The 20,090-nt window shown below is 33.6% G+C and overlaps 1 protein-coding gene across 4 annotated transcripts; it reads left to right on the forward strand.

Moving 5' to 3' along the window:
- Positions 1–12,367: 12,367 nt before the first annotated feature.
- Positions 12,368–19,579, forward strand: LOC140440091 (uncharacterized). Of its 4 annotated transcripts, XM_072530365.1 has the most exons (5): positions 12,368–12,527; positions 16,031–16,819; positions 16,874–16,901; positions 17,022–19,042; positions 19,346–19,579. In XM_072530365.1, the coding sequence occupies exons 1-5, from the start codon at positions 12,377–12,379 to the stop codon at positions 19,468–19,470; spliced, it is 3,114 nt and encodes a 1,037-aa protein (XP_072386466.1). In that variant the 5' UTR covers positions 12,368–12,376; the 3' UTR covers positions 19,471–19,579. The 4 variants fall into 4 exon arrangements, with proteins under 4 accessions (XP_072386466.1, XP_072386465.1, XP_072386464.1 ...); XM_072530364.1 differs by having other exon boundaries at positions 16,031–16,901; XM_072530363.1 differs by having other exon boundaries at positions 16,874–19,042.
- Positions 19,580–20,090: the final 511 nt, after the last annotated feature.

A 20,090-nucleotide genomic window follows, 5' to 3' on the forward strand; every position in this document is an offset into this window, starting at 1 on the left:
CCGCCAATGAACAAGCAGAATTGCTTATAAAGCGCAAGAAAAAGAAGAAGAAGAATTTAGTATTTAAGTTTTTAAATAAATTTTTCAATATCTTTCCTAATTTATAACAGAAAAATATCCAATTTGCTCTGATCATTTGACAAGCCAAATTCAAAATAAATTCTCATTTTTAATATTAATATTAAATAATCTTAAATTTTTTGTGCACGTACCAAATTTTGACAGTATTTCTATCTTAAAAACAAATTTTTTTTATTAGCCTTACTTAATAAACATAAGAATTAACATTAAGGCCAACTTTATCAGTTAAGGAGATATAATAATTAGATAATAAATTATTCACTAATTAAATATTAGGTCTTTACGTACACATCAATTACATATTTTGAATTATCAAATAAAATAAATATTTTTCCATATAACATTACGATTACGTATTAGATAACGTAGTTATGATTCACACAACTGCGTGAATTTATTTTTAATACAAATAATTACTTTTTTACACAATTTTTTATTGCTTACTGAGAAGATAAGGGTTTATTTGGTCCAAGTACATTTTTATAATTATTGTTAACCTAATAGCCTACTCAACGCCTCTTAATTGACTAATAATCAATATTACCAACACTTTACCGCTCACTGCTGCAAAAACTAGGAGATAGTAACCAACCCGTCCGTCCAAACAATATAGTAACTACAAATAAAGCGTCGTCCTACATAGGGTATACCTAAAGAGAACTCCAAAATCGCCTACTCACATCTAAAGTTTAAAAATACTTCAAGGCTTTAAAATCCACTTAAAACTAATCTCCTAATCGGCTCCGAAGACGGATGAATCAACTAGTAATGGTCAACGGCATAAGAATGCAGAAGCAAAGGGGAACCACTGCATTAACGGCTCATAGAGCATTCCCAGGAAAATCACTATAGAATTGACACTGCAATGGCAAACCGTTACTAATCATGGAAAGCGGAGGCCAAGATTTGGCAGTAGAGGAGAAACATATTTATACCACGAGGCCTCTCAGGTCGTAAACATGCGAAAACCTCGTGAAGAAATCCTAAAAATAAAGAAATCTAATTTTAGAATGTGCACATGGAATGTTAGAAGTCTATTTACGGCTGGGAAACTTGACAACGCAATTAAAAAAATGAAAAGAATGAAAATATACCTACTGGGAATCAGCGAAATAAGATGGCCAGAGTCAGGATCATGTAAAAAGGACGGAAGTGTATTATATTATTCCGGTAACAGCACAGAAGACTCGAATCACAAAAATGGTGTAGGTATATTAGTAACATCAGAACTGAGTAAATATGTGACCAATTTCGTACCAGTCTCAGATAGAATAATAATACTCCAAATAAATACTCAACCATTTAAAACTAACATACTTCAACTCTACGCCCCGACTGCAGATAGAAGATATGACGATGAAGTCGAGAAGTTGGATGATCAGATTAAAGACATCTTATAGAAACTTGACGATATAAAGATTAAACATAACATTAAAAAATAATTTAACAATAGAATAAAAAAACATCTGAGAACAATTAGAAGATCCAGAAGAACTATGAAGTGAATTTAAAAACCAATTAACGAAATCTCCACAAACAATGATTATAGAAAAAACTTAATCAAGAAAAATAAATGGATGACAGATGACATCTTGAAATTAATGGAACAACGTCAACTGATAAAATCTAATGAAACAGAATATATCTGCAGAGAAGAATAAAAAAGGAGATCAAATTAGCCAAAGAAAAATGGATGAGAGAAAGGTGCGATGAAATGGAGGATGTAATATCTAAATACGACTTATTGAATGTGCACAAAAAAACAAAAAGGAATGAGTAACATATTTACAAAACAAGTTACCTCTGTAGTCGTTGACAATAATATCAAAATTAGTGTAAATGAGCACGAAGTAAGAAAAGAATGGCAGCTGTATATATCAGAGTTGTTTGAAGATGACAGAAATAATATTGTCGAATTCTACCAAAACTGTACTGACGGCCCAGAAATTATTAAATACGAGGTAGAACACGCTATAAATATTGCTAAAATTAGGAAAGCTTGTAGTTCAGATGGTACACCAACTGAGTTGCTGCAACTAATAGAGGATGATAACATAAAAGTATTAGTAAGAATTTTTAATTCAATATATAACACCGGAGTGATTCCCACAGATTGACTCAAATCCATCTTTGTCGCAATACCTAAAAAACACAATGCGAGAGAAAATGCTTAGAATATATTAATTAGCCTAATGAGCCACACTTTTAAAATTTTCCTAAAAATACTTCACAACAGAATTAGACGCAAATGCGTAGAAGATCTCGAAGATACCCAATTTGGTTTTAGAAATGCTATGGGAACCAGGGAGGCAATTTTTCGGGCTTAACATCCTATTACAAAAATGCCGTGACCAAAGAAAATATGTATTTGCATGTTTCGTGGACTTCGAAAAGGCATTCGATAAAGTACCGCATGTAAAATAATGCAAACACTGAAAAATATCGGAATAGATGACAAGGATATTCGTGTCATTAAAAATTTGTACTGAAATCAAACTGCTATCGTAAAAATTGGTGCTTGGGCTGTTGACCTTCTTTAGTTTCACTCTCATCGACAAAACAACCGGGTTGTGATCGGAAGATATGTCCGCTCCTGGATAAGTTTTAGATGGTATTATAGAATTTCTATATCTTCTGTTGACGATAATATAATCTATTTGATTTCTGACTATTTTGTTACCGATAACTACACCGATGAAATCTCAATACAACGAGGAGTTAGACAAGGTTGCATTTTGTAGCCAACATTGTTCAATGTTGGCAGTTGAGAGACAACCATATGGAAGTAAAATCAACGGGGAACTTCTTAATAACTAACTACTACTAATGTGATTAGATACGCAGACGATACAGTAATTCTGTCAGATAATATTGAAAGTGTCCAAATTCTGCTTGATCGTATTCACGAGGTAGAAGAAGAAATGGGCATTCAAATAAACTCAAATAAAACCAAATTTTTAGTGTTTAGTCGTGACCCACATCCCGATGCAAAGCTTCAATTAAACGGAGTCCAAATTGAGAAAGTTCACAAAACGACATATTTGGGAACTGTGATAACGGACCAACTAAATCCAGACATAGAAATAAAACGTAGAATAGCAATGACTAACACAACTTTTATAGAAATGAAGTCATTTCTTTGCAATAATCATCTCAGTTTAGAACTAAGACAAATAATGGTTGAGTGCTATGTTTGGTCCGTACTTTTGTATAGTGCAGAAGTGTGGACGCTAAAAGTATCGATCATGAACAAAATTAAAGCATTGGAAATGTGAGTTCATAGACGAATGCTGAAGATACCTTGGACAGCAAGGAAAACTAACGAAGAAGTACTAAGGAGCGTCAACAAAGATAGAAGACTGTAAAACATCGAAAAATGTCTTATTTGGGACATATAGTTAAAGGAAGTCGATATAAAATATAACAACTGATCATAAAAGGCAAAATAGAAGGTCGTAGAGGTGTACGAAACTTAAGCTTGGAAGAGATTTTATTCCACTGATCATTTGGATGATATTTTTAAAATACGACTGCAAATCTTTATGTAGTTATATGTTTTCAGTCTCCATATTAGAAGACGCGGCTTGTTTTGCAAAGAGGTTGTCTACTTAGTTATCAAGGATTCCTACATGAGACGGAATCCAGATCATGGTTATGGATACTCCCAGTGAGATTAAGCTATCGAAAGAGTTTTGAACAGCTTGATTTGTTTTTTGTTTTAAGAAACATTTATACCAAACTTGATATGTCTGAATTAGAAAAGTTCTTTTAAATTTTGCAACAATATACTCATCTAAATTATGTCTCATGTAAATTTAATAAGTTGAGGGTATTTCCGTAAGTAGCGCAGTGGGGAAGCATATTAAGAAACTGATGTCGACGATGTCTTACAACAGGCACTTACGGGCGTCTATCCTATAGTAAAATTCATTAAGCGATGCAGGGAGATGTAAACATTACCACGTGTAGGCCTGCAACAGGGCCGTATTTTAGATTATCTTTTTGTTTAGTCAGAATACATATTATCTTATAAAATACGAAATTTATATTTTAATTTTGCAAAAGTGCTCGACAAAGAACCTGATTGTTTTAGTTGAAATCCGATAATAGGAACCATTTATACAGGGCGAAAAACCCAAGAATTTATTTTTTTTGCCAACAATTTTATGTACAGAGTGCCTGCAAAAAATATAAGTTTTATTTTTAATTTTTACTATACTTAGTTGTTTGTACAGTTCTAAAAAGTTTCATAATAATTCATAAATATATATATATATATATATATATATATATATATATATATATATATATATATATTTATATATACAATTATATAATTATTAATATGTCGTGACTCGTCACTGTTAAATTATCTAAATCTGAAAATTTTGGAGAATGCATATGTAGTATGTAGGTACTATAAATATGTCATCAGAACTAAACGTAAAGTCAAGCAATGAGGCATGCAAGTCATAGGTTTAATGATAACTCACCGGTAAAACATGACGACAAACAAATTCAACAAATTGTTTCTCATATATTAGTTTTTTCGTTACCGTTAAGTTTGGCAGGAAAGCGCTGTTGCCAAATAAAAACATATGTATTTATTACAACAGCTACCGGCCAAACCATGCCATCATGAATTGCCATCAATCAATGCCATCACTTGCCATCGTGAATTGATGTCACCATATAAACATTACGTTTGTTTTTCCAGTTCACTGCTAAAATATTGTCTTTGGTGCTCATGTAGAACGTTCCATGCGGTACATTTTGAGAAAACGTTGGAAAATATTTTCGGTTTCATTTCACCGTACTGCATACACAATGTTTTTGTCACACAAATACTTGCTAAATTTGGACTTGCGTACCAATTGTCTGTCTAGAATATATGTCCTTTATTTTCATATTTGGTTATAAAATATTTTACTACGCTACCACTAAATCCTAATAAATTGTTTCGCACTGATGTAGCACTGTATAAACTGTTAATAAATCTGATACTATTCCAATTTCACCATCACACAGCACAAACATTTTTACTCCAAATCGGTGTCTTTTCGAGGGGATATATCTAAAAAAGGTGATATGTCTAAAAAGGAGTCTGGCATGCTCTGCTGGATTTACATTGTCGACGAAGTGTAAATATCGAAGTAGTTGAAGAATGCGATCTCAGGTCATATATTTTGTAAAAAAGTCCGTTTTTATCAATTAATCTGTTACTTTGTTAATATTGAAAAAACTCCAGAAGTTTTTTCAATATTCGGTAAAATGTGGTTTTCGAAAAATTTGGCAAATCAGGGTCATCGTTCACCTTCTTTAAAACCTTATTAACGGTGGGTATTTCGTTGCTCATAAAAAAATTATGAATCAGTCTTCTAATGGCATTTTTGTCAAAATCATCAATTTTGTCAAACTTCTTTTTCCGGGTCAGACATACTTTTGGTCCAGCGAATTGATGATTCGTTTTGTATTCCTTTATCACTGTAAACACACTTCTATCACAAACTCCAACATTATTAGCCACTTTTTTCACAATATCTTCAACCACTAACCCGAGATTTTCTTGTCTTTCACATTTAAAAACATTTAAAATGATTTCTTTAACTTCAACACTAAGAGGGCTTCTTTTACTTCGTTTTCGAGGAGGACTCAATGTATTTTCAACCAATTCATCAGCAGAATCAGTGGATGACATTTTTGGTTTCAATATCAGTTATTGAAATACGTCGTTATTGTTACAGTAATCACAATCACATATAGATAGGGTCGTTATACAAATAAAAATATATACTTAAATAGTTTTAAATCGCACAACAAATAATTGCTAATTCCACATTAACAGCATAAATATAATTTATTGTCCTTTAACCATCAAGATGACTAAAAATATACTCACAAATCGATTCAAATTACAAAATTTCAATACCGAAATAAAATACCTACTTAAATCGTGTCCGAACCTGTATGAGCTCCGACGACGTCGGCAGTAACGAAATAAAGATGGACATTTCGCATAGTTGTTAAATATTCTTGAAGAACTGTTACTTGCATGTATGCATAAAATATTCAATAATTTTATAAATCGGATTATTTTTTTACTTACTATGTATTCAGTGATAAAAATAATTTATATACTATGCAATAAATACTAATAGTTGAGAAAATAAAAAAATTAATAAAGTGTCATAATTATACTGTTACTTATCAGAACGAGTAGACTCATTTGGAACATCTTTAACAATCATTTGTTAAATTTATCTTTGTTTATACGCCCTGCATCGCTTAATGAAAGTAGGTATAGAGCCACAAACATAGGTGTAAGGTATAGACAAAATATCTAACAAAGGTCGAAGTATGCAAAAATTTACGCTTATAATCTAATAAAAATATAAGAGTATATATATATATATATATATATATATATATATATATATATATATATATATATATATATACATGTTATTTACTTCTTTGCGCTGCAAATATAAGCACTGCAAATTTTCTTAACAAAAAATTTGGGAAATAAAAATGCAAAATAAATTCCCTAAGTTGTTTTTCTATGTATAAGCTATGTTAACAAAAATATATTATTCTTACCTACTATTACGTATCTATTTACATTCTCGGTAATAGGTTTTATTATTTCAAGAGTTTACTGTATTTTTGATTAGAATAGATAGTATATTTTAACAAGAAAAACAATAAAGGAATTAAAAAATATTAAATGAAAAACAACTACTAAAATGTTGCGCAAAACGTAAAAATAAATACTTTAATGAACACTTTCTTCTTTCTCTCCTTTTCTCTACGGTCTTAAGTCTCTGCTTGTCCGATCTTAAGGGCCGTAGTCTTATTTGTCACGTTGACTGCCATTTCCATCTTCCCTTTGTACAATATTCTGTATTTGATATAGATCCCTTACTTGATTATATTGTATTCTGTCTCTTAATGTTTTGCCAGAAATTGATATCCACGCTCCCGTTTCTGACATTCTAAACGTAATCATTTTTCTCTTTCTGCTGAAACGACTGTCATTTCTGTTCCATATCGTATTCTTATTCTTCAAAATGACATCCCTTAAGCATCCTAGAAGCTGCTTTATTTCTTCTTCTTCGCGTGCCACATCAGAATTATCCGACGTTGGCGATCATCATTGCGAAGGCTTCTCGATCTTCTGCAATATGGAATAATTGTCCCACTTTTGATATCCGAGTCCATTCACGAATGTTCCTCAACCAAGAAACCCGTTTCCTTCCTACATCTCTATGACCCTCTATTTTGCCTTTAAGGATCAATTGTAATATTTTATATCGACTTCCCATGACTATATGTCCCAGATAAGACATTTTTCGATGTTAACAGTCTTTAGCAGTTCTTTATCTTTGTTGATGCTCCTTAGTACTTCTTCATTAGTTTTCCTTGCTGTCCAAGGTATCTTCAGCATTCGTCTATGAACTCACATTTCCAATGATTCAATTTTATTCATGCTCGATTCTTTTAGCGTCCACACTTCTGCACTTTATAAAAGTACGGACCAAACAAAGCACTTAACCATCTTTGTCTTAGTTCTAAATTGAAATGATTATTGCAAAGAAATGACTTCATTTTCATAAAAGTAGTTTTAGTCATTGCTATTCTACGTTTTATTTCTATGTCTGGATCTAGTTGGTCCGTTACTACAGTTCAAAAATATGTCATTCTGTGAATTTTCTCAACTTGGACTCCGTTTAGTTGAAGCTTTGTATCGGGATGTGGGTCACAACTAAACACTAAACATTTAGCTTTGTTTGAGTTTATTTTAATGCCCGTTTCTTCTCCTACCTCGTGAGTACGATCAAGCAGAATTTGGAGACTTTTAATATTATCTGACAGAATTACTGTATCGTCTGCATATCTAATCATATTAAGTAGTTCCCCGTTGATTTTTATTCCATATGGTGGTCTCTCAAGTGCCTTTTTAAATAACTGGTCCGAGAAAACGTTAAACAATGTTGGCGACAAAATGCAACTTTGTCTGAGTTTTCGTTATATGGAGATTTTATCGGTGTAGTTATCGGTAACAAAATAGTCAGAAATCAAATAGATTATATTATCGTCAACAGAAGATATAGAAATTCTATAATATCATCTAAAACTTATCCAGGAGCGGACATATCCTCCGATCAAAACCCGGTTGTTTTGTCGATGAGAGTGAAACTAAAGAAGGTCAACAGCACAAGCACCAAGAAAATCATTGATACAAGACGTCTCAAACAAGACAACAAATATGCGGAAACTAAATTTAAAATAAACGAGAACTTAAGGAAAGTCAAAGAAGATAATGCGGAAACTCTAACTGTTGACCAAAAATGGGGAAAAATTCAACATGCCTTTGTGTCAGTTGGAAAAGAAACCCCCAAACCACTTGGAGAAAAAACAAAACCTTGGATGACAGTAGAACTTCTTGAACTTATTGAAGAACGAAGAAAACATAAAGCAAAAGACCTAAATAAATACAAAGAAATTCAAAGAAACACCACAAAGAAAATTCGAGAGGCAAAAGGGAGGTGGCTCTCCGACAGATGCAAGGAAATAGAAGATCTGAATAAAAAGTATGATAGCTTAAATTTACACAAAAAAATCAAAGAAATGACAGGTTCTAGAAAACGTACAAGAACGAATATCCTTAAAAATGGTAAAGGGGATATTATTACTGATATAAAGGAGAGATTATGTCACTGGACCAATTACATCCAACAACTATTTAATGATGAAAGAGAAGAACTGTCATTAGAAATCACCGAGGATACCGGATCACCAATATTAAGAGAAGAAGTCATCTATGCCATCAAAAACAGAAAAGAGGGTAAAGCTACCGGACCAGATGATGTGCCAATCGAATAACTAAAACTCATCGATAAAGATGTTATTGATTTAATGGTTGAACTCTTTAATCTAATATATCAGACTGCCACAATCCCCAGCCAATGGCTGCAATCGACCTTTGTAGCAATTTCCAAAAAGCGAAGTGCAACAACTTGCTCAGATCACAGACCAATAGCTTTAATGAGTCACACACTTAAAACATTTTTGAAAATAATTCACAGCAGAATTGTTAAAACTCTTGAATATGAAATTAGTGACACACAATTTGGCTTTAGAAATGGTATGAGTACAAGAGATGCTTTGTTCGGCTTGAATGTGCTGGCTCAGAGATGCATGGACATGAATCAGGACATGTAATTATGTTTTGTAGACTTTGAAAAGGCATTTGATAAGGTTCAACATAAAAAGCTTGTAGATATATTAAAAAGCAAAAATATTGACAGTCGTGATATGAAAATTATATCTAACTTATATTGGAATCAAACTGCCAAGGTAAGAGGTGACAACCAGTACACCCAAAATATCAAAATACAGAGAGGAGTCCGCCAGGGTTGCGTGCTGACCCCACTACTTTTCAATGTCTACAGTGAAGCGGTATTTCAAAAAGCGCTCTCAGACTCAATAGAAGGTATATCTATTAATGGAGAACTTTTGAATAACTTACGTTTTGCAGACGATATAGTAATAATGACGGATAACAACAATGATTTACAGAACGTAATGCAATGCCTTAATGAACGCAGTCATGAGTATGGACTGAAGATAAATTTTAAGAAAACTAAATGCATGATCATGACTAAATCTGCTCATGCAAATATCCAATTGACTATTGAAGATACTGCAATTGAGAGTGTAAATAACTATAAATACTTAGGAACATGAATAACATCAGATGTAGACCAAACCAAAGAACTTAGGACACGCATTGAAATAGCACGTGCATCATTTTTAAACTTAAAAAGTTTCTTTGTTGTCGGGGAGAATGCTTCGATGTTACGTGTTCTCTACTCTTCTTTATGGCTTGGAAGCGTGGACACTAAAATAAGTCCATCCACTAAAACAAGTAATCTAAAACAAGTAATCTGAATAAGTTGGCCGCCTTTGAATTTTGGTCTTACAGAAGAATCATTCTACGAATATCATGGATTCAAAGAATGTAAAACGTGGAAGTAACTAGAATGATAGGAAATGGGGCGGAAATAATATTAACTATCAAAAGACGAAACTTGAGTACTTAGGACATGTGATGAGAGGGAAAAAATACGCATTATTACAACTTATTATACAAGGCAAAATCCGAGGAAAGCGAAATGTGGGAAGACGAAGAATATCCTGGCTTAAAAACTTAAGGGAATGGTTTGAATGCAGTAGTGCAGAACTTTTTAGAGCGGCAGTCAACAGAGTCCGCATAGCCATGATGATTTCCATCCTTCGATAGAAGATGGAACTTAAAGAAGAAGAAGTTATCTAAAATTTTTTACGATAACAGTTTGATTTCAGTACAAATTTTTAATGACACGAAACATGCAAATACATCTTTTCTTTGGTCACGGTATTTTTGTGATAAGATATTAAGCGTAAAAAGTGCCTCCCTGGTTCCCATAGCATTTCTAAAACCAAATTGGGTATCTTCGAGATCTTCTTCCCATTTGCGTCTAATTCTGTTGTAAAGTATTCTTAGGAAAATTTTAAGAGTGTGGCTCATTAGGCTAATTAATCGATATTCTGAGCATTTGTGTTTTTTAGGTATTGCGACAAAGATGGATTTGAGCCAATCTGTGGGCACTCCGCTGTTATATATTCAATTAAAAAGTCTTACTAATACTTTTATGTTATCATCCTCTATTAGTTGCAGCAATTCAGTTGGTATACCATCTGGACCATAAGCTTTTCTAATTTTAGCTTTATTTATAGCGTGTTCTACCGCGCATTTCATAATTTCTGGGCCGTCAGTACAGTTTTGGTAGAATTCGACAATCTGTTCCTTTTCCTCACACAATGTTCCCTAGACTACTGCATAAAATCACTACAATTGATTAGTATAGAAAACAATGTAGCTCTGAGAGATACCTCAACTACCATTCTTACCACAAGTCAAGCATGAAAGTTAGTTTAGTGAAACAAATGACCACAAGAGTTTGTAAACTGGCTGACCCTGTTTTTAGAAAGAAGAATCTCAACATCCTTTTATAATTGTTCCTAGATAATACTTACCCCGAATCCTTACTCAGAAAAATCATCTTTAATACATATTTAACACACAAGAGAACGCTCCCCAAATTACAGAAGCTATAAAAGTTTGCTCTAATTCCCATTCACTGACTAATAATATTTCTAAAATCTCTTTTGTATCATTTTCATTGTACACATAGGATACATTGATAGGACAAAAAGAGTACCTACTGTTTTTCCTATCTTTCGATGCATACCCAAATAGTTGTGTGTATTCTAACCGATTAACGTTGATTACAAGCATTTACGAGTTTTTACCAGACTTAGATTTACCAGTTCGAGAATAGCACTATACAAGATGTGATAGCCGCAATTGAAAACACCTGTACCCTAATCTATCAATCACTAAATTACATGAAAATTTCAACACACATTCTAATAGTAAAGTCTCATGGGATTTTTTCGAAGATTTAATGAGGAATTTAACAATTTCTTTGAATATGCCAGAAATGATATCCAAAAATTCTGTAAACCAGTAAAAAATTCCTAGTTAGCATAAGGCAAGCTGAACTGAAATCTTCTCATAGATATAAAACGTAAAATATTTTTAAAAAGAGTTTTAAAACTCATAAAACTGGTTATCTCAGGCAATATTAATTTCTACAAGAGAACCCTTTTTTATGTCAAAAATGTGACTACCGCTAATCGTCATGACACTGGGAACAGACAGCAAGATATGGAAATGGAAAATGATGCTGATATATACGCGTATGAGTAAAATTTAATGTGTAGTAAAAATTTTTAGAACTACATTTTTGGCGTAATTCCAGTTTTTAATTTTTATCTATTTTTTTTGTTTAGAAAAAGTAGTTAAGTCAAACTTTCAAACATTTAAAAATAAATATAAATGTGACTTAACCACTTTTTGCACTGACCCCTTTATTTGTAGAGTATTGTAAAGCATCTTACTACCTTACGTCCTTAACTCTCTTTTCTACTTTTCTACCCTTTTTAACATTTTTTAATTAAATCTCGATTCATCTCGAAATCATCCTAAATATTTCAACACTCAATGAAATAGGAAAATTTATTCTAGTTATTATCAACTTTGTTTCCCAAAACTTTTGACTCACTATCGTAAAAATCTTTGTTATCACCACGCCACTGACAAAACAAACTACAAAAAAAACTAAACCATCATTACGTGACGTTTATTCAGATTAAGATAATGCTATCGTTAAGAATATAAAAAAGGATGCTAACATCTTCTTTATCAAAACGAACGAAAAATTTTACGAAAACCGACATTATGCGACCAGTAATAGTTCTTGCAATCATTTGCGCTATATCTATAGCGACAGTTCTTGCTCAGAACGCAGATCCTGCAGTGGAAGTTGCAGATCCAGGTAAGCTATGGATAGTAATTATTTATTTAAAGTTAAATGTATTTTTTCCTTAGACATAATGCTTAGAGAAGTTAATTTTAACAATGTTTTCGTCATTTATAAAATTTATACCAGTTTTTTTTTCTTGTTACGTCTACCTTTGTAATTGCTTGTAATAACAGTAATTTGTTAATTTTTCTGATCTTTTGGTATGATTCTACTGTTGTAGATTCATTTTTACGTCTCTATTTTTTCTTGTTTATTACATTTCTATTTTTATTATTTCTTTCAGTACTTTTTGCTTACTAAGTTCCTTCCAGATGCCCTTGTATCGTTAAACTGGCTCTTAAACTTCTCATTATTTCTTCTCATTGGGAATTCTGCCCCATTCAGAATTCATCTTATTAGATTTTTGAAGCTCAACTTTCCCATCGGCTTTCAATATCTTCGCATATACATTTTTGTAGCTTCTTAACAATTTTCGATGATAGTTGAACCCAGCACATGGCACTATCTGCTCGGTCTAATTACAAAGTTTTTCACTCTATTCTATTACTTTTTAATCACTAGTTCTTGTTCTTCACAATCAACTTATATCTATAATAATAAGCACTAGCATCGATGACAAGAGATCTTAGAATAATCAGCAATCTGTATTATGGACAAACAGTAAAATTCAGGACAGAAAATCGGAGTGAGCGAAGACATTGCCCCTACTTTTTAATATCTCTTTTGAGTAGATTATCAGAGTATCTTAAACAGCAACAGATTCACTTGGAGAGAGGAAGTGAAGACAAAATGTGAAGACAAGAAGAAAGCATTTTTACAATACAGAACACAACAAACAAACACAACAGGCATATTACCACTATAAACGAATAAGAAATGAACGAATACTTTAGTTAAACAAATAAAAAGGGAACACTGGCAGACCTTGATGGAATACAGAAAACAGATGGAATACGACTTCTACCGAACACAAAAAAAAGAAGAATGATCAGAGGACATTCAGATCAGAGGGATAAACAAACTAATAAAAACGAAACGCATTCAGAAGAAAACATAGATAGACTACTTTTGATCCCTATTTGCTAAAGGTGACGATAATGAACCACCAACACCAGAGGTGACGAAAAACGAAGGAATAAATATTGAGAAGGAAGAGGTAAAGCAAGCATTAAGGAATTTAAAAAAAAGAAGATTACCAGGAGAGGACAGAATACCGAACGAATTCCTAAAGTACGGAGAACCAGATCTAACCAAACAAATATTGAAACTAATCCAAAATATAATAGAACAAAACAGAATTCCTAAAGAATGGAGATCAAGCATCCTAATACCTCTCTTCAAAAAGGAAGACAAATTAAACCCGGAAAATTACAGAGGAATTAATTTATTAAACACAACACTAAAATTAACAACCAAAGTGATAACAAATAAACACTTTTAACATTAGCAGAAGAACAACAAGGTTTCAGGTCAATAAGATCATGCACCGACGCTATATTTATAATGAGGCAAGTGCAAGAAAAATCATTAGAATACAACAAACCGGCATATCTATGTTTCGTAGACCTTAAGAAGGCATTTGACCAGGTCAAATTAAAGGACGTTATCCACTTATTTTACGCAAGAGAGATACCTCTAGGAATAATCAAATCGATCGAAAATATTTACCAAAACAACACAATAAAAGTAATCGTGGAAGAAGAACTAACTGACCCTATTGAAGCTAGCAATGGGATAAGACAGGGAGAATAGAAAATAGAGCCGCAGGTTGCCTGAATGAAACAATATGGAGAAACAAAAATATCGAAAAAGAAATGAAAGGCAGAATTTACAAAACAGTCATCACACCAATAATGACATACACGGCAGAAACACGACCTGACACGGAAAGAACAAAAAGGATGTCGGAAACAGCAGAGATGAAAACACTTAGAAAAATTGATGGCAAGACACTATGGTACAGAGCTAGAAGTACAGATATACGACGTAGATGCAAGGTGGAGAATATCAAGAACTGGGTAAAAAATAGAAGAGTAGAATAGAACGATCATATAAGCTGAATGACAACAAATAGAGTAGTAAAGACGACAAGAGATGGTTCCCCAATAGGAAGACGATCAGTAGGAAGACTACGAAAACGAAGAAATGACAATTTACTGGGGGCACATTGAAAAACAGACAGAGTCATGGCTACATGAAAAGAAGAAAAGGAAAAAGAGAAGACCTTTTTATGGTAGTCCTGTTCCTGATAGGATTTTCTAAAGGTATGCATATACAGGGTATCCAGAAAGTTTCCTGTCAAACGAAAATCGCAGATAGTAAACGTGGCCATTACTGTAGCAAAAGGCATACACGATCAGTACCGCTGCTGAATTATATTATATACCGGTCATAAAATGGTTCTATATGATCATAATATACTAATCGTATTATTTTGCAGTTGGTGTGCTTTGTTATTAGTAGATCTGTCTATCTCAGACTAACGCATTTGCCGTGTCGATAGAATTCTCCCCATTTCAAATAAGTCTTTTGGCATCAAAAATCTTTTAACATAGCAACGTAAAAGATCTCTGTATACTTTATGTTTATATTTAATTCAAAAGATTCAGGCTACTAACAAAACATATTTTCCGTTTCGGAAATACTCTTGCCACCTAGTCTAAAAACTATTGTTTCTAAACCTAGCTGTTTCTAAAAACATATGTTTCAGGTAGATATGAGACAAGTAGTAATAAATGCACTGTAGTTTCAGACAATATGTTCAACCATTTCTTCATGCATTTTTTCAGAATTTGCGTATTGCTATGTCTACTTTGCTAATTTTATAAAAATGCTACCTGAATGAGAAGTGCCCAGTGAAACATCTATGATTAATTGGAGTACAGTTTTCTGAATCTCTAAAACTATTTTTGCGTAGCAAGCGCAAGGTTGTAATAATCTATCAATTTGTCGTCGGCCTGCAATTTTTTCCCAGTAGACTACACTCTCCACCTTTCGCATTTTGTGGAAACGATCTTTGTGAGTGGCAATAATTAGACTACACTAATTATGTTTGTTGGAGTTTGTATACAATGACGGTATGAAGTTTGTTTTAAGATATTGATTAAAATTACGGCGGTTGTAGTTTTTATTCTGTTTATCTCAGATTAAATATTGACCTAGCGCATTATTTTTTATTATTTGATTTTTTAGTCATAGCTATAGTTATAATTATCTTTATAGTTTCAATATAAACCTTCGTTAATTTCGTGTTATTTTCCAAATCTATATTTAGTTCTATATTCTTGTGTATGCTTTTTTGTTTAACATGCATTTAAACAAAATAAATTATTTAAAACGTTCTTAACGATATGTTCTACTTTTCTAAAAGTGCTAGTTTAAAACCATATAACTGTATTAATAAACGATCCAGTATTTCTTAACCCTTCTCTGTTTTATGTTCAACTACTTGTTAACATTATATTTTTATTAGATAAATTTATATTTAAACTTTTAATCACTAATATGTTTTTTAGCTTCCAGCTTGGCATTAGCAGCTGAACCATGTGTAAATGATGAACAACCTCCAGGCGAACCTTTTCCAGACATTCCAGCAAATAGCACTAATCGAAACGAAACAAATGCGGTAAATCAAAATAATACAGTTGATCAAAATAAAGAACCAGAAGGGTCAGGCAACAACAGTATTGTTGAAAATGGTAATGGTGCCGATAATAATACGGAAGCTCCCATTGACGCCATTGAAGAAACCAATGCTAACGCGGATAGTGTCCAAGGAAACGATAGTAATGGTGTAACAGAAATTAATGGTAATTCTGATAGCCAAACGGATGCTTCTCAACCAAATGGTAGTGATGCCATAGCAGAAAATGGTACAGGTAACGAAAATGGAGCAGCCGCTGAAAGCAATGGTAACGCAGACAGCCAAACTGAAGTAACACAAGTGAATGATAATGAAGTTAATACGGAAAGTAATATTAATGAAGATGGCCAAAGTGATGCTGCACAAAGTAACAACAATGAAGCTGCATCTGAAAATAATAGTAATGCTGATGCTGCCCAAGGTAATGACAATGGAGCAGCTGCAGAAAATAATGCTAATGCAGATTCCCAGAACGATGCTGCACAAAGTAACGGCAATGAAGCTGCTGCAAAAAATAATGGTAATGCTGATGCTACCCAAAGTAATGACAACGGAACAGCTGCAGAAAATAATGCAAATGCAGATACCCAAAACGATGCTGCACAAGGCAGTGGCGACGGAGCTGCTGCAGAACAAAATAATAATGCTGATGCTGCCCAAAGTAATGACAGCGGAGCAGCTACAGATAATAATGCTAATGCAGATGCTACCCAAGGTAATGATAATGGAGCAGCTGCAGATACTAATGCTAATGCAGATGTCCAAAATGATGCTGCACAAGATGACGGCAATCAAGCTGCAGCAGAAAACAATGGTAATGCTGACGCGGCCCAAAATAGTGACAACGAAGCAGCTGCAGAAAATAATGCTAATGCAGATGCCCAAAATGATGCTGCCCAAGGTAATGACCAGGGAGCAGCTGCAGATAATAATGCTAATGCAGATGCCCAAAATGACGCTGCACAAGATAATGGCAACGGAGCTGCCGCAGAAAACAATGGTAATGCTGACGCTGCCCAAAGTAATGACAATGGAGCAGCTGCAGATACTAATGCTAATGCAGATGCCCAAAATGATGCTGCACAAAATAATGGCAATGGAGATACTGCCGAAAACAATGGTAATGCTGACGCTGCCCAAAGTAATGACAACGAAGCAGCTGCAGAAAATAATGCTAACGCAGAATCCCAAAATAACGCTGCACAAGATAATGGCAACGGAGCTGCCGCAGAGAACAATGGTAATGCTGACGCTGCCCAAAGTAATGACAACAAAGCAGCTGCAGATACTAATGCTGACGCAGATGCCCAAAATGATGCTGCACAAGATAATGGCAATGGAGCTGCTGCCGAAAACAATGGTAATGCTGACGCTGCCCAAAGTAATGACAACGAAGCAGCTGCAGATACTAATGCTGACGCAGATGCCCAAAATGATGCTGCACAAGATAATGGCAACGGAGCTGCCGCAGAAAACAATGGTAATGCTGACGCTGCCCAAAGTAATGACAACGGAGCAGCTGCAGAAAATAATGCCAACGCAGAAAACAATGCTAATGCCGACGCTCAAAATGATGCTGCACAAGGTAACGAAAATCAAGCTGCTGCAGAAAACAATGTTGATGCTGACGCTGCCCAAGGTAACGACAATGGAGCAGCTGAAGAAAATACTGGTAACGCTGATAGCCAAAACGACGCCGCACAGGGTACCGCCAATGAAGCCAACGCAGAAAACAATGGTAATGCAGATGTTCCAAATGATGCCGCACAAGGTAATGAAAATGAAGCGGCTGCAGATAACAACGGTAATGCTGATGCTGCCCAAGAAAATAACAATGGAGCTGCTGCAGAAAATAATTCTAATGGAGATACCCAAAATGATGCTGCACAAGGGAACGAGAACGGCGCGGCTGCAGAAAATACTGGTAACGCTGAAAGCCAAAACGACGCCGGACAAAATTCCGCCAACGAAGCCAATGCAGAAAACAATGCTAATGCAGACGCTCAAAATGATGCTGCACAAGGCAATGACAATGGAGCTGCTGCAGAAAGTAACGGTAATGCCGATGCTGCCCAAGGTAATGACAATGGTACGGCTGCAGAAGAAAATAGTAATTCTGATAGTCAAAACAACGCTGCACAAGGTAACGAAAATGGATCTGCTGCAGAGAACAGCGGTAACACAGATAGTCAAAGCAACAACAATAACAATAATAACAATGGAAATAATGAAAACAATAATAGCAATTCTGTGGAAGAAAACAGCAATGAAGATTTAGATAACGCAAGTCAAGAGGATGATAATGATAATAATTCATCAGAAGAAAACTCTCAGAAAGAAGAAGAACAGAGACAAAAGGAGGAAGAAGAGAATAAGAATTCTGTGGAAGAAAATAGCAACGAAGATTCAGATAACGAAAGTCAAGAAGATGAAGATAAAAATGACACATCAGAAGATACCGCTGAAGAATTAGATAGTCGCGAACAAAAAAAGATGAAGGAAGAAGAAAAGAAAAAGAAGGAAGAAGAAAAGAAACAGAAGGAAGAACAAAAGAAGAAGCAAAAAGAAGAGGAAAAGAAACAAAAACAAGAAGAAAAGAGACAAAAGGAGGAAGAAAAGAGAAAACAAAAGGAAGAAGAAAAAAGGATAAAAGAAGAACAAAAACAACAAAAGCAAGAAGAGGAGCGAAAGCGTAAAGAGGCGGAACGTCTGCAACGAGAAGAAGAACGCAGAAAATGGGAAGAACAAAGAAAACAGAATGTAGAACAATGGAATCAAAACCAGGAAGAGGCTCAAAAGCTTGTCAATGAAAAGATAGAGCAAGAGCAGGCGGAATGGAAAAATGCGCTTCAGAAGAAAATCGAGAAGAAACAAGCATATTTAGGTAAGTTTTTATTAACTAATACAAATATTCTTTATTTAAAACTTAATGATAGTTCAGAGTAAAATAGTATACACACTTAAAGGTCTTTGTTCTAGTCTCGCGTTGGTTGCTTATCTCGGCAAGTTGATAGTGTTATTTTTGGTTTTTATTAAAATTAAGTTAATTCTTAAATTCTGTATTCTGTAAGAGTATTCCATGGAAAGATGAAGCAAAGGTTAATATCGGAACAGGTAACAAATATCTAAACCCTGTTTAATAGTGTTTAAACCTATCTAGATTTAAATGGAACATTTTTTGTTTTAGACTACATTAAGAACGAGTATGGAATCGATGTTACCTGTGACTCTGAAATTTGCAGATTGCAGTGTGTTATTGACAACAACCATTCCGGTTACTGCTCAAGAGCAAAAGAATGTGTGTGCGTATAGAAACTTTAGGAATATACAAAATTGGCTTTTATCTTTTTGTATTATGTAAATAGAAAATTCATTTAGCATTATTTAGTTTTATTTATTTCAAATAAATATATTAATTGAACTTGGTTTTACTAAGATCCTGCGCCTACTGCAGAAACAATATACTCTATCAGGTTTATTATACAGTATTGAATATAAATACTGTCTTTAACATTTTGTAAAATATATAGTCAAAATGTTAACCATACCGGTAAGTAAATAAGCTTCATATACGCCAGCAAATGACCGTTTTGGAATATAATTTTCCTAGCCATGAAGGATTTACTTGAACCGAGGGAAAATGTAAATTTTTTAAAATAAGAACTATGTTTTCAGACGGTTTTTGAGAAAAAACTCTTTCACTAATAAAAAAGTAAATATTTTATATAAAAAAATATTTTTAGCAAAAATCTAGCTTATAAAAAACAAATAAAAAAATGGTGTACTTATGAAATCATTACACACAGCAGAAGCAGAGTTGTAGCTCATGAAAAGCTCATAAAAAAATTAATAAATGAAGCACTTTTTGAAAAACTCTTCAAAACATTTTAAAAGTGTTTAAAAATTTTTTTGTTTTTTTATGTTTTTTACGA

This window comes from Diabrotica undecimpunctata, chromosome 4 (genome assembly GCF_040954645.1).
Source record: "Diabrotica undecimpunctata isolate CICGRU chromosome 4, icDiaUnde3, whole genome shotgun sequence".
NCBI lineage: Eukaryota > Metazoa > Arthropoda > Insecta > Coleoptera > Chrysomelidae > Diabrotica > Diabrotica undecimpunctata.

Coding starts and splice junctions, on each gene's coding strand:
- LOC140440091 (XM_072530362.1), top strand. CDS start 12,377: ATGCTAACATCTTCTTTATCAAAACGAACGAAAAATTTTACGAAAACC. Junction 12,528..16,030: donor AGTGGAAGTTGCAGATCCAG/GTAAGCTATGGA, acceptor TATGTTTTTTAG/CTTCCAGCTTGGCATTAGCA. Junction 19,043..19,345: donor GAAGAAACAAGCATATTTAG/GTAAGTTTTTAT, acceptor TTTTTGTTTTAG/ACTACATTAAGAACGAGTAT.